This window comes from Furipterus horrens, unplaced genomic scaffold (genome assembly GCF_987537825.1).
Source record: "Furipterus horrens unplaced genomic scaffold, mFurHor1.1.pri manual_scaffold_2, whole genome shotgun sequence".
Classification (NCBI taxonomy): domain Eukaryota; kingdom Metazoa; phylum Chordata; class Mammalia; order Chiroptera; family Furipteridae; genus Furipterus; species Furipterus horrens.
This window is the reverse complement of record NW_028327172.1, coordinates 30,971,832-30,986,587: the sequence shown is the minus strand read 5'-3', so window position 1 is coordinate 30,986,587 and position 14,756 is coordinate 30,971,832. Positions and strand designations below refer to the sequence as shown.

General features: G+C 44.3%; 1 protein-coding gene across 2 annotated transcripts in view; it reads left to right on the top strand.

The window, feature by feature from the left end:
* Positions 1–14,756, top strand: part of NAV2 (neuron navigator 2) — a 363,747-nt gene that overhangs the window by 314,617 nt on the left and 34,374 nt on the right. For both annotated transcript variants that reach the window (XM_090263202.1, XM_090263193.1), the window contains 5 exons: positions 4,789–4,841; positions 9,622–9,645; positions 9,760–9,834; positions 14,195–14,278; positions 14,629–14,740. In XM_090263202.1, coding sequence (XP_090119328.1) covers positions 4,789–4,841; positions 9,622–9,645; positions 9,760–9,834; positions 14,195–14,278; positions 14,629–14,740 — 348 coding nt within the window. The remainder of the gene's footprint in view (positions 1–4,788; positions 4,842–9,621; positions 9,646–9,759; positions 9,835–14,194; positions 14,279–14,628; positions 14,741–14,756) is intronic.

Here is a 14,756-nt window from a genome sequence, read left to right as displayed (position 1 = left end):
GCTGTAACCACTCAGAGCAATAATACTGGAGGATGTGTTGACCCTAAAGGGCAGGAGTAGGCAGTTTGTCTTGAACTTTTTTCCCAGTCAGTGTGCTGGCCAGGCAGGGCCATGGAGCGTTCCCAGCCCTCCTGATGACGGCTCACATATGGAGTGTGTCCTGGGCCGTATTCATGTTCTCCGTCATGTGTGTACCTGAGTGAACTATGTGCAATACTGAGACTTGTCCAAACAAGCACACTTCGCCTCATAAAGATCCAGGACCATTACCGTATACTCATCAGATTGCTTTTATTTACTCCATCTGGAATCAAGCTGTCAGACAGCACAACTGTGGAATATCTATCTATCTGGACGTCAAAGTGACATTGATAAAAAGTGCTTGCTCACAAGCAGTGTCTAGACTTTTGTAAACCTCATGATTCATGGTGATGTGAAACTGAAATGAGAGGTGAAATCTAATTTGCAGGGAAGAGGTAGGGACTGCCGTCAATATACTGTAAACACACTATTTTTGTCTGTTGGGAAATTCGGCATCAGATTATTTTTTATCTCTTCTAAGGCTATTGCAAAAACACAATAAGACTTGTGCAATTAGATGGTTATTTTTTCTTTTGTCTTTCTTTTTTAAATTTTATTCCTGATTTTTCAACTACAGTTGACATTTAATATTATATTAGTTTCAGGTGTACAGCATACTGGTTAGACATTTATATAAATTACGAAGTGATCCCCCCCAATTACAATATTATATTCTGTATCCTCTATGCTGTCACTTGACATCCCCATGACTCTGTGTACCTGCTGATTTACACTTCTTAATCCCTTCCCCTTTTTCACCCAGCCCCCCAGCCCCTCCCACCTGGCAGCCGTCCGTTTGCTCTCTGTATATATGAGGGATTATTTTTTGTTTTGTTTATTCATTCATTTTGTATTTTAGATTTCACCTAGGTGCAATTACATGTTTATAATTCCACTGCATAGAGACTTTTCCCTCCTTTGAAGTTTTAACAGTGCTACAGAAACAGTTGGAAAAATTTCACATCTCACTTTAGAACCTCCTTATAAGAGTCAGTAAAAGGTATATCACATGCCAGAAAGCTATATAGACATTTGGGAAGAATAAGCACAAGTACTTGTGCAAGGATTTTGTGGGATTTAATAAGCATCTTGCGTTTTGAAGGAAGTGAGTATCTTAACCATGTAGCTGAGGTATAGGCATGGCCCCCAGACAGCCTTTCAAAATTATTGCAGATACATTCATTTCCATCAGATGCATTATGCAATTTTAAAGTCAGCTCTAATAGCGTACCTTTCAGGAGCTGCTTGAGGCATTTTGAAAATGGAGTGTACCAATCACGCCAAAGAGCTTGTGCAGCCTAAACTATTCCACGTGGAATCGCAGGAGCAGAGCAAAGAAGCTTTTCATAACGAGGTCTTGCACTGCAGCTCACTTGTAACTTGTGTCTCGCCCCCGAGTTACAGTTGCAGTTCAAATCCTGGCACCTTCAGTGTTATCAGTGAGACTTTGGCGAGGGTCCGGGCCCTGCTCAGTTCCTGGCCACCAAAATACAGAAAATAATTGTACCTGCTTCCAAGGCGTGAAGTGAAGATTAGCTGAGATAACTCCTGGGAAGCATTTAGCAAAATGACCTTGAAAAAGGGCTTATGGAAGGAGTCCATCAATGGTAGCTATTACAATTGTCATGTTTTATTTTATTCTTCTCCCCAAAGTACATTCCATCCCCATTTTGTTTGTGACAAAATTGAGACAGGAGGAGTGACTTGAGGACTTGAAGCAGCCAGGACTAGATCCCAAACTCTTGATTCGAGCCATCTATTTTTCTACTCCGTTCTGCCTTGACATTGGCTCTGCCCTGGTCGCAGCTGGGCTTTCCCGCCTGCCTGAGATGAACTGTGATCCTGCATCAACCTTTTCTCGGTTTTCAGTTACAGTTCCTTTGCTGGTTGAGGGGGCAGCCTGTCAGCCTTCAGAACTGAACCTCATTCCCATCAGCTCCTTGGGCAGTAGTACCCAGAGGTGGGGCAAGAACCAGGGTACGAGACCTAGATTCACATTCTTCGCTGCTCCTGACCACCTGTGTGTGCTCAGCCACATCACTTAGCCTCTCTGGGCTTTCATTTACTCTTTTGTTAATTGGGGATAGAAATTCCTGCCCTGTCTGGGCATATTCCCTATAAATTCTCTGTGATGATGGGGGTCACTTCAAACAATACAAATGAGAAAATGCTTTGATTCCCATGAAGCTGAATATATATGTGAGCTGACCAAGTGTGATGTCAGAGCACTTTGTTGCTTTATTGGCTGGAATATGCCCAGTTGGTTTCGTCTGTCTCGTGACTTCTCCCCTACCTAAAGCATCTCCTCAAATTTGCTTCTGGCTTGTGGGTTTGAGAAACCATTCTGAAATATACCAAAGGGCTTTACAAAAGAAAAAAGAAAGAAAGAAAGAAACCACCCAGAAACCAGTAAACCAGGCTACTCCAGGGCAAAACGAGCAGACTCTGTTTCTGAATGCTGTGTGACCTTGAGCAGCTCATTTAACCTCTCGGTTTCAGATTGCTCAAAGGCAGAAATGGCCTCTAGTTTCCTTGTAACCTCAGAATGTCAGCGACATAGGTATAGAGAGGACATGCATGGCCTGCTGCTTGTGCTGTTTGAGCTTTGTAACTCGCATATGCCTTTCGCTGTGTGGAAGTATCCAAGCCCCACAACCCAGGCTCTGACTTGGCTTGGTTCACCTGAAGGAGGGCCAAGTGCGATGGTTCAGGCAAGCCACATTCAGTTTGGGGTTGACTCTGGAAGTCAGGAAATCTTTCTTTAGACCACAGCCCTGCTGTTGCTATTGACCAAGTGAGAGGAATTAATTACAGAGAAAAATAAGTACCTCCACCCCAAACCTGCCAGTTGCACTCTCCTCAGCCTGTAGCCCCAGCTTACACTGAGGCATTGCTGAAGGCAGTGTCAGCAAATCTATGAGGTGGCGAAATGGAAGAGAAAAATCTTCCCTTTTCCAGCAGCCCTAGGCCAGAGAACAAGGCGGTGTGATCATAGGGTCATGCTATCCTCATCTCTGACCCCAGCTTGGCCTCCAGTATAATCTCCCAACTGCTGCTTGTGTCATGGGGCTGAAGTGCATTACCCCTTTGGAACATTAGGTCACCGAGTTGGGGCATGAGAAGCTTCTGTTAATGTGTGGGCATACTCACGCTAAAAGCCATTATTGGCTTTAATACCTTAAACTGATTTTTTATGGGGTATGAGTCAGATGAGTCACAGATGGAAGGAGAACAGAGGCAAAGATCTAGAACTCTGGGCATCGCTAAGGAAGGTAGATGTGAGGGGTGGTGCAGGGGCAACCTCAGTGTAACAGGCACCTGTGAAGAGGGGCAAAGGCTGGTAGGGCAAGCCAGGACCAATGTGGGTTCCGCAGGAGAAAGCCCATCTAGGGGACAGTCAGCGAAATAAGGGAAGGCTTCATGGAGAAGGTGTTTGTGTCAATCCTGAAAGTCTGGACAGACAGAAATGAGATTTCATCCTAAACAAAGGTAACTGTATGGGCAGAGGCTCTGAGGAGGCAAAGTACTATCGAGGCTTGCTTGTGAGCTGAGTGTAGGATTCGTAGTGTTAGTGACCACGTATAGGAGACACCTGAGTCGTACACTGACCTGGTCCTCAGGTATCTTGTGGGCAGATGGCTTCTGCCGACTGCTGCTCTAAACTGAGTTCATTGCTTGAGAGGTAAGTGAAATCAGCTGAGTACACGTAGAAAGTTACTCCCAAGCCTCCGACCCTCAGCCCGAAAGGTGACAGCGCACTGTGGGAGTAGAGGCGTTCCACCCGTGGTCAGGAAAGCTTTGCCCAGTTAAAAGGTCTTTGGTGTCTCCACAGGCATATTTCTGCCTTTGAAATACGTTGTCAAGAGTACCAAGAAAATGTCATGAAAGAATCTGGTTCCTGAAAAGAAAAGTCAGCCAGAATACCTTGTCCTAGAAAAGACCATGCTTTAAAATTTCATGATAGCAATTAATAAAATGTCTCCCCTCGGCTGAAGGCAGGAAGGGTAATAAGAGGGGACAAGGATGGTTCTAAGTCAGAAAGTACCGATCGGGAACAGAAAAGACAACACCACTTGCTTGTCTCTGTAGACATGATAGAAATTGAATGAAGACTCTAATTTCACTGCATATGTTTTCTAAGTGAAGGTTTATAAACAAATGTGCATCATCTAGAATGAATTTACTATGGCCAACAGCCTTCTATGTTCAAAATAATCAGCTCATCTTTTGCACCTACAAGGGACAGATGCTTAGCGGGATATAAAATATACACGCACCATGATCTAAACCCAAAAATGAATGCATTGGAAAAAAATGGAATAAAATATGCTGGAATGGTAACAGATTGCCCCTGGATAATAGAATTATGAATCATGCATGTTACAGCAGGGAACATGCTTTTTCACACTTCTCTGTACTTGGAAATTTTCATTAAGTAATCATGTGTTATTTTGATAGTCGGAGGAAAAAATATTTAGAAGGTTGTAGGCATAAAATGAGGTAACAGAAAATTGACTGACTCCCTTAACAAATTATTCCTTATTTGATGCTGACCCGTGGCTGAACCAGGAAAGGTTGGGTCAATGGGGGATAAGTTGCTCTGAGGCTGGTAGTGCCCTTGAAGGCTGAGTTCCTCCTTTCTTCCCCCTTTTTTTGCCTCCATAGCACGAGCTATGCAATTCACCTTTTCTTTTCTTTTTAAAATAGTTCACGGATCCTCGCTCTCCTTGGTTTCCAGCACATCGTCAATTTATTCAACAGTGAGTATAAATCAATGCTCTGTAGCTATGATCATATGAGCTGAGGTTCCTTTATCAAACAAACATGTCAAAAATAAAATGTCAGCATTCTTCCTAGAGAGAGTATTACCATTATAAAGGGATCAATTAGTTAGGGAACAAGATTTGAAATTCACAAACAGCTATTGATTAGAATGTACCAACCAATACATCAGGAACCGGCTGCTTTGTTAAAGTGGCCTTGTGCTGTGGGTGGTAACTAGTTAGAACGTGTGAGAAGCCTTGGCCACCTGCTGGTAGAATTTGAAAAAAGGGCCTTGAAAAACTTATTAATCCGTCTGCCTCCATTTCTTATCTGTAAAATAGAGAGAACAGCTGTCCCTACCTTTCAGAGTTATAATGAGGATTAAGTGTTCTGAGGATTGTATTTTGCTACAATATAAATTCATTGAGGACAAAGACTTTTCTGTTTTTATTCCTAGTTCCTAGTAAGTGTTCAAAAATAGGTTTGCATAAAGTAAGAAAAGGCATGTGAAGTAATGAACACAGTGCACACAGCACAGAGTAAGCACTCATAAATGTTTGCTATCATGGAGTTTTACTGAACAAAAGCCCAATGTAGTTAGATACGGTACTGGGTTTATTCAGTGGTGCTTTCTTTTTATCGCTATGTGCATAAATACTTGAGAATTCCTATAGGAAAAAACAATGTTAATTAAGAATTGAAGATTCTGTAGCCCCTAATTCTTTGGAGGACAAATGTCTCTTTAATATTTCAGGTTTCCGGGCTACAGAGCAGGCCAAACTTAGATATAGCCCTTTGTAAGTAAAAGGCCATCCCAGAATCAAATTAAAGAGTCCACAGCCTAACTGTTCTTCCCTAGGCCTATAGCAAGCAAACAACTTCCCTGACTGTTAATATGGTCTGATTCGAAGGACATAGAAATTGTCTCTTCTGCTCCTACCTACCTCACCCTTCCAAATCCAAAGTGCCTCTTTCTTCAGCTAATCGTCCTGTCTGATATGTCATCACAGAGTCCTGGCTTTCATTTTAAAGGCTTTATATAGAGTAGCCTTGGGAGAGGTTGTGTAAGCCATCATCTGCTAGGACAGCGTAGAGGTGGCCTTCTAACTGTCAGGTGGTGCACACGCTAATTCTTTGTTCTACAGTGGAACTCTGTGATAGCAATACCAGAGATGGGACTTTCAAACCGAGATCCACTTCTTCAGCGGGATTACTGGCACTACATAAATACGTGCCAGCTAAGCCCTGCAGATACGGTTTAAGTGTAGAGAGGAGCCTGCTGCTGAAGGAGGAAGCCAGAGGCACCAGAGGGCCGCAAGGGACATAGGACATGGGACTCTAGTTTCAGAGGGTTGGTGCTGAGCTGCCATAGCAGATTTTCGGTGCCCATGCCCCAGGTCTTCTCAGTGGATTTCCCAGGTTCCCTGTCAACCCAGAGGGGTGGGCCATTCTGAGCAGAGGGAAAACTGGCCTGTGTCAGCCAGCCTCAGAGGGGAAGAGAGTGAGCTTTGCCACCTGTGAATTTCACCTATAGGAAACTGTCTCTTGCAATTTCCAGCCACATGCCCTCATGCCATCTGTTGGAAGTTCTTGTGGTCAGAGGTCTCTCTTCCCGTAGCTCTTGTGCTGGGTAGACCAGAGCTACTATTTTCATTAAATTAGTAATGGTCTTTTCTGAGTTGATTTAAATTCACCAAGTACCAAAGACCTAATAATTATTTTTAATTCATCTGGATAGCAAGAGACCCAAGGTCTAGTCTTAGTTTTTTTCTCACTCTATGATTTTGGAGGAATCACCTCACCATTCTGGGTGTCACTCCATTGCCTTGGTGTCAGAGAGCTAAGCAAGGTGGCCTCTAAGGTCCCCACAGCCTCTGACTTTCCACCAGTCATGGAATCAAAGGTTCCCATTTACTGTCCTTGGCAAGTGCCCTCTCCAAGAACATGGGTTACTTTTGCAGGCTTAAAAAAGAAAGTCTAACAATTGGATGTTTTCATGCCAGACAAGTCTGTTAATTCCAAGGAAACAAACAAACCTTCAAGTCTGGCTAGAGTCTGCAACCACCAAGTACTGGTGTGTGGTCCCTCATCTATTATTAGCCACTTGGTGATGATGAAATTCTGAAACGCTCAGGCGCCTTTATAAACATTAAGGTGAACAAGCTCTTATTTGTTGTCTGCAATGAGATCTTTGGAGTCTCTGAAGTTGTCACCAACGCAGACCAAAGAGTCTGTTTAATAGCGAGTGTTTTATAGGCTCTTAATTGGATGATAATAGGTTTTTCCTCCCCTGAAACCTCTGTAATTCTTAGATATTCAAGACTGCCCATTCTGGCTGAAATGTGCCTGTAATTTTAATTACAAAGACAGAAGAGGGCAACATGATGCTAAGCAACTGTCGTGGAGAAGGCATGGCCAACCCATGGAGTAGAGAAAATGTAAGAGGCAGCATCTGGCCTCAGACTTGCTTTCTTGGCTGGTTAGGGAGCAGCAGCTGAGTTCCATGGGGAGCTGCTAAATGGAGGGCGGTCTATAGCCACACTTACACTTCCCAGATGTGCAGAAGAGCAGCAGCAGCTGGGGACAAGATACAAAACACATGATTTCTCCAGGCTGCTGTTGAGAGCAGGGGCTCATTCCCATAGACAAGTGGGCACAGTGACAGTGGCAGAAACATGGGAAGGAGTATTAGGCCTGCTGATAGAAGTGTTTAGAAGCAGGGCTGGATGGTTCAGCCTGCTAACCAGCCTCCGCTAGCCTCCCAAATGTTAGCGCGCTGACATTCTCACCATTAACTTTTCCCCTTTGGATCAGACTCAGAAAATGGGGCCTTATTTCTGGAAAGCTTCCATGCGAATGTAGCTGTAGGAAAAGCAGGAGAATGTGCTGGTTAAGATCATAGGCTCTGGAGCCAGAGTGCCTTGGATCTAATCCCAGCTCTATCCCTTATCAGCTGTGACCACGGGTAGATTACTTAACCTCTCTGTGCCTCATTTTCCTCATCTGCAAAACAGAACATGATGGTATTAGTACCTACTCAAAGGATTGCCAAGAGGATTAAATGATGTTCAATATAAAGTGATTGGAACAGTTGCTGGCATGTGGCACTCTTCAGTAAATGCTAGCTATTGTTACGAGAATGTAAGTAGCATGAGGTGAGGGACTTGAACATGTTCACAGCTGTATCTAGGTTCTTAAGCAGTGCCTGACACATAAAGGAAGACAGTAAATATTTGATAGGTGGTGGTGGGTGGGATGGACAGTTGGACAGTGGACAAAGAGGGATAGATAAATATTATCTGGGAGAAAAGAGTGGACCCTGAGGACATCTCCAAACCTTCTCCTGAAAGTATTTCTTATGTGAGGAGATTGTCAAGCTGTGTGATGTAGGAAAGATACCTAACCTCTCTGAGCCTCATAGGGATTATGAACAAACCTACTTTATGGAGTTCTTGTAAGGATTAAGCAGTTTGGCCCCAGTGTACCTAAAAATTAGTTGCTGTGGTTAGGAGCCAGCCTGGAGGGCGGGGGCTTGAGGGCAGTGGGGAGCAGAGTGAAGGGAGAGCAGACAGGATCCTGCCCCAGCTGATGGGTGTCGAGTCTTGGGGGTCTGACTTTCTGAATAGAGGAGTAGACACCGAAGTCTAAAAAATTATGGGTTTATCGCAAATAAATTTGGATTAGGACATACAGGGAGGACCCAAGGACAAAAGGGGTTCCTTACTGATTTCACTCACCTACCTGGCTTCTGCGTCACTGCTCCAGCCAGGAGAAGTGTGAGTGGGGGGGTTGAGAGAAGAAAAGGAGCACTTCCAGCATTTCTAGGAAGGGCGCGGGGAGGGGGAGCGTCTTCTTTTATGGGCCCCTTGGGAACCCAAGAAAAGGAAAAGAAAGGTTCCCCTGGCAGTAGGTCCCCCCCACCAACACACGTGGGTTCCCCCTCTGCGAGGAGAGAGGTACTTTGTTCTCCCACCAGCAGCTAGCTGTGTCACCACAGACACGGGAGGCTCTGCCAGTGCGAGGACCCTCAGGCTTCACCTTTGCTCCCCCGGGGTCACAGGTAACTGGGGAGCTCGAGGTGGGGCCGCAGGAAGATGAAGGTCACATTTATCCTCACAATCCAGGATGTCAACGGGCTGGCGGACAGGGGCTCCCAGCCTCCCTTATTTTGGGGGCCTTCCTGTCCTGCCGCTGCGCCCTGGGGAGATGAGAGGATGGATAAAATGGGGCAGAATTAACTCCTGAGCAGTCCTCCCTGCCCCCCAAGGGAGGGTTTGCCTGGTAAAATACAGAACACCCACTTAAATTTGAAATTCAGATAAACAACAAGTAATTTTTTAGTATAAGTATGTCCCAGTGCCACATGGGACATACTGAAACTAAAAATACTAACAATCTAATTTAACTGGTTGTCCTGTATTTTTATTTTCTAAATCTGGCAACCCTGCCTGGCTCATGCCCTTCTCATAACAGCCTCTTCTTGAGCCCCTGACCCCATCACCATCTCCATGCGGGGACAGCGGGCTCCTCACAATGAAAGTAATTAGAGTGTCTAATTTTTCCTAATTTTGTAAAAAAAAAAAAAGTACACTGATTATTAATGGCCTTTTCATTGGTCAAATTAATCGAACCAGTTGATCCAGGAAAATACACTAGGAAAAAAACTAGTAAATCTCCCAGGCTGCTGTTAGTATCCAAATAGGGTGTTTTCCGCAGGCAGGACTGCGCTGTTCTCTGGTCCTGAGCTCCTCTAATCTCCCTGTGCTTTCTTTACAGCCGGAAGAAAAATGCCAGTCAGAGGTAAGGAACTGTTTGCCGGCTGGATGTCCTCTTTCACTGTCATCAGTTCTTGTATCCAGCTCAGCCTGGAAACGGACTCCCAAAGCAAGTAACCCTGTCCCTTGTCATCTTTAGATTCGCAAACTGCGGCGGGAGCTGGATGCCTCCCAGGAAAAGGTTTCTGCTTTGACCACCCAGCTGACAGCAAATGTGAGTGTGGGCCCAGGGCAGTAGCCATCAGGAAGGGTGGCGGCCCCTGCAACCTTCCAGACATTAGCTCAGGGCCTCCTCCCCCAGAGCACCATGGAGGCAGCGCGTGCCATAAATAGGCTTTAGCATCACGGATGTGAATGTCGGCTCTGACCCTTATAGGCTCTGTGCTTTGGGCAAATTCTTCAACCTCTGAGCTTATACTTGCTCCTCTGTGCAATGGGCAATAATAATACTTCCCAGGGTTGTCATGTGGTCAGCACTTGGAATATATTAAGTGCTCAGAAATGTTCATTTCCCTTCCTCTTTCTGAAAATTTTCACATAAGGGAAAAAGAAAAGTGGTAAGGAAGGAAAACTAAGGTTCCACAATAAATAGCTGACTGCTCTGTAATTATAATGTACACAATTACATGTTCAGGGGGCGCTGCCAACCACCATTCAATTCAGCCATTGTTTTAAGTGCCAACTTGCCCCTGGCACTGTGGGTTCAACAGCAAAGCAAGTAAGTCACTGTCATCTTAGTGTTCTCTGTCTGGCACAGCAGAGAGACAAAACAATTTTGCTTTATACCATGATAACTGTTATGATAGCGATAAAGGGAAAAGGTTGTGGGAATATGTGGGAGGAGCACGTATCTTAGTCTCTGTGGGATAGGGAGTCAGGGAAGGCTTCCTGGAGGAGGTGACATCTGACAGATACTTTGTAGGGGGAGATGCTGGGGAGGACAGCATTCTAACCAAAAAGAAGAATTTGTGTAACAGCCCAAGGTGAAAGATCTTGGTGCATTTGGACAAGAGTTGGGGGGTGGGGAGAAGAAGGAGACATCAATGGAAGGCAGTGGCCAGGCACACTACAGAGGCTCTCAGCTGTGAGGGGGGAAGTTGGCTTCCTTCTAAAGTCAGTGGAGCCCTCTGGGTGGTTTTTAAACAGAGCTATGAGGGGTCATGCTTGCTCTTAGAAAGCTTCTCTGACTGCCATGCGGTGATAGAATCAGAGGGGTCAGAGTAGAGGCAGAGATCTCCTACCCCATCAGACCAGTCTGTAAAGGAGACCTGCTGCAGGGCTGAAGTGCGGAAGGCAGAGCCTGAGGTTTGGGAAGGTGCTGAGATACCTCTGGGGCAAGACTTCCTACCCAGGAATGCACAGCCCAGCCTGAGTCCAGAACACAGGGGATGCAAGGAAGTCAGAAAGCACCCTGCGTGACCCCATAGCATCCTGTTAAGCAAAAAAGCAAGTTTAAAATGTGGTCTTCTTTGGACCAAGAAGCTGAGTCAGTACTCCAAATTAATTATTTCACCTGCAATTTTTGCCCAGGTAATTCCTGGCTTGAGCCCAAGTTGACTCAAGGAAGCCATTTCTCATTTCAGTCTGCATGGAAGTGCCTTCCACAGTGCCCGTCTTTGATTACACACTCAGTAATTGGTGGCTGCTGTCACTGGTATTCATTTTTCTGAGCTCTCTTGCATTTCTATATATGCTCGATATTTTTTCTTTAAACCCTGACATTCTAGGCCACTGTGTGTTTTGTAATCTTTTTCTTTCTTTACCTCGTCCACCATCAGTAAAGCTATCGAAAGAACATCAGAAATTGATGTGGGATCTGAATTTTGAGGCTTAGATCCTACTCAGAAAAGCAGCAGAGGTATTTTCCTGAGGGCAGACTCTTTATCTGGGTCACCATTTGAATCCAGAACCAAACCCACACCCAGTAAACCAGAATCTCCTAGGTATAATCTAAATACATGAGATTTGACAGCAAGCCCCCCCCCCCCCAAGTGATTTGGAGGTAATTTCCTGGTTAAGAATTAATAGCTGTCAATTGTTGCCCCTTGCTAATCAAAATACAGTGATTTACTTACAATGAACTTGAGTTCATTCTTCCAGTGACCTCCTGCTTCATGGGACCTTTGGAACCCTGCCCTCTGTTCCACAAGAGTCAGAGGGAGGTCTTTTGTATTACTATTATTCTAAAAATGCATGTTGCTCTTCACAAAAGCCATTGAATCCAGTATTGTTTTACTTTTATTTTATTTTATTTTATTTTATTCTAGTCCGTATTGTTTTAAAGTAAATATTTAGTCTTACCGTGCACCACTGGCAGTGCTAACGTGTTTTATTGTCTGCCATCTCTCCCACAGGCCAAGCTGTGTTTGTTTTTCTAGGACAAACTACTCAAAGCCACCTTCTCTGGGTGTTTTGATACCTCTTGTGTTTGTTTTCCCGGAGAACGTGAGAATGGTGCTAGATGAGAAAGAAGGCTGCTGTGTGGCTCTGAACCAGGCTCCTGATTGCCTCAGCCTGTGTTTTCATAATTGCAGTCACACACAAAGTCCTTTCGTTCACCCACAAAATGCAAACCTCTGGCCTTCAGAGCAAAGGCGGTTTCTTCTTGAGCTTTGCAAAAACACTTTCTCAGTGGCAATCTTCATGGGGTCAAGTTTTTGTTTTTAATTGAACAGAAAATATGAATGCCCACTGATAGACTCATGGGTGGCAATCAAAGAAAGATTCAAAATAAATGGAAATACAGTCATTTAAATTTGACCATGTTGTTCCTTTGCAGTGCAGGAATAGAGGTCATTCTTTTTTACATCCATGTCCTGGCCCACTTCCTTTATCCACTATGTGACTGTCTTGAATTAAATTGGCTTTGGTTTTGCCACATTCTCCAGGGCAAGCTACAGTATATCTCTTTATTTTAAAGTGCAAAGGCATTTTCTCAATTTTCAAGAGAAAGAGGGGACGTGCAGTCAGGAAGAAACTGGCTGGTCTACTTCCCATTTCTGTTACAAGGAGCCCTACTCCCTGCCAGATCCTACGGCTATTGGAAAAGACTCAACTGTTGATCTTAGAGATGATCTTATCCTCACCTGTTCCTGCTTGATGGAGTGTAGTGACAGAGGCCTCAGACTCACTCCTCAGACCTCCCCTCCTTAAATTACGGCATCCCTTGACCCTCCTCACAGCCCAGGGCCGTGACTCCTCCTCTACCCAGATGTTATTTGGCTTTTATTTTTCACTATATGCATCACCCATCTTCTGGAATTTTCCACCATGATCAAATCTTAACTTATCTCAAGACTCTCAAGTATTCTGCTGATCCTTCTCATTCCTCCTATAGCCCTCTGTGTGTGTACCTACCCACCATTCTCTCCGATAACCCTTTGTGATCTCTCTGCTCCAGTGTTCTGATAGATCTTTGGCCACTTTCTCATCCCCAGACCTCTTCCTTTTCCCCACAGTGTTCATTCATTCCTGTGTTTCACCTACATTGTTTCATTTAATGCTTGTAATAACCCTGGGAGGAAGACCTATATTGCTCCCATTTTATGGATGAAGAAACTGAGGCCAGTAGGATTAGATGACTGGTCCATTTATTATTCTTGGTTCTAGCAATATTATCAGGATCCTCAGTCAACCAGCCAATCTATCAACTCCTGCTCTGTGGAAGAAGGAGGAAGTCTTAGTGTTAGAACACAAAGTTTCATCTTGCCCTTAAAGACAGCAGACAGGAAAATATCACATTTCTCAATTCTAAGATACACTTTTTTTTTTTTCACATTGTGACATCTTTGAAAATTGGATGCATATTTTGATTCTAATTGACAGGCATTTAAAAAAAATGTCTTAGTAAGATATAAAATAATGGTCCTCCGATGCCATGTTCTAACAGAGGTTTATAAAAGTGCAGGAAAGCTCAGGGGAAAGTCAACTCCCTGAGGGAACTGACAGAGGAGGGGTTCTCTAAGGAGGTACCAGATGCATTTTTCAGTGGCTTTTTATTAACTAGGATTATAACAAGCAAAATACGCCAACCACTTTGTTCATTCATTCTACAAGCATCCTCAAGATGAGCCGCTACTGTGAGCTTGGTGTTTGATGAACAAAAGGTCATCCTGCTGGGTAGCAGAGACGTGTGAATCAGCTATCACAAGAGGACATGTATTTTTGACTGTGATACTACAAAGCAGCAGTCCAATATGCTTTTCAGAGTAAATATGAAGGAACCAACCTAATTGGGCGATGTCATGAACACATGAGCAGAGATCTCTTGAGAAGCATATGCAAAAATTAGATAGGGAGGCAGCTGGCGGGGGAGGGGTAGAGCGCCCCAGGCAGAGGGGAAAATGTGTGTGTATAAAGGCCCTAAGGTGGGAGGAAGCATGGGGCATTTGAGACAAGAAAAGTTAGAGTAACTGGATCCCAGAATGCTGGGCAGCAGGGCTCAAGAGATTGAAGAATTAGATAGGGCTAACTCATGTGGCCCTGAAAGGATTTTAATCATCTTAAGACTGTGCACCATTTAGGCAGTCTTACCTGACAAGGTAATGTAACTCAGGCCATGTCTTCCCCTCCAGGCTCACCTCGTGGCAGCCTTTGAACAGAGTCTCGGAAACATGACCATCAGGCTTCAGAGTTTGACCATGACGGCTGAGCAAAAGGTAAAGCAGAAAGGATGCTTTTTTCCCCTCCCTGCTTGGAGTTAACACACCTAAAAATGTTATTCTCTTCCGTTCCAGATCATTGTATAGAATTTAGATTAGGTCTGTTGAATGAAAATATGACCTAGATGACCAGGTGGTAACTATCCGTGACAGATATAACACAGCCCTACTTCTGCTGTTTTCATGTGCTCGTGTATGCATGTTGAAAATTGACCCAACTTTGTGTTTGAGACAAAGGTTTTCTAGAACTCTTTATTTCCTACCCCCACTGTTGAAACTTTCACTTTAGTTGAACTCTGTACAGAGAATGATTTTATAATAACCAATTATTTTTTTCTGCTTCTCAGGATTCAGAACTGAATGAGTTAAGAAAAACCATTGAGTTGCTAAAGAAACAGAACGCAGCTGCCCAGGCTGCCATTAATGGAGTAATTAACACACCTGAGCTCAACTGCAAAGGTAAAGGCACAGAAAC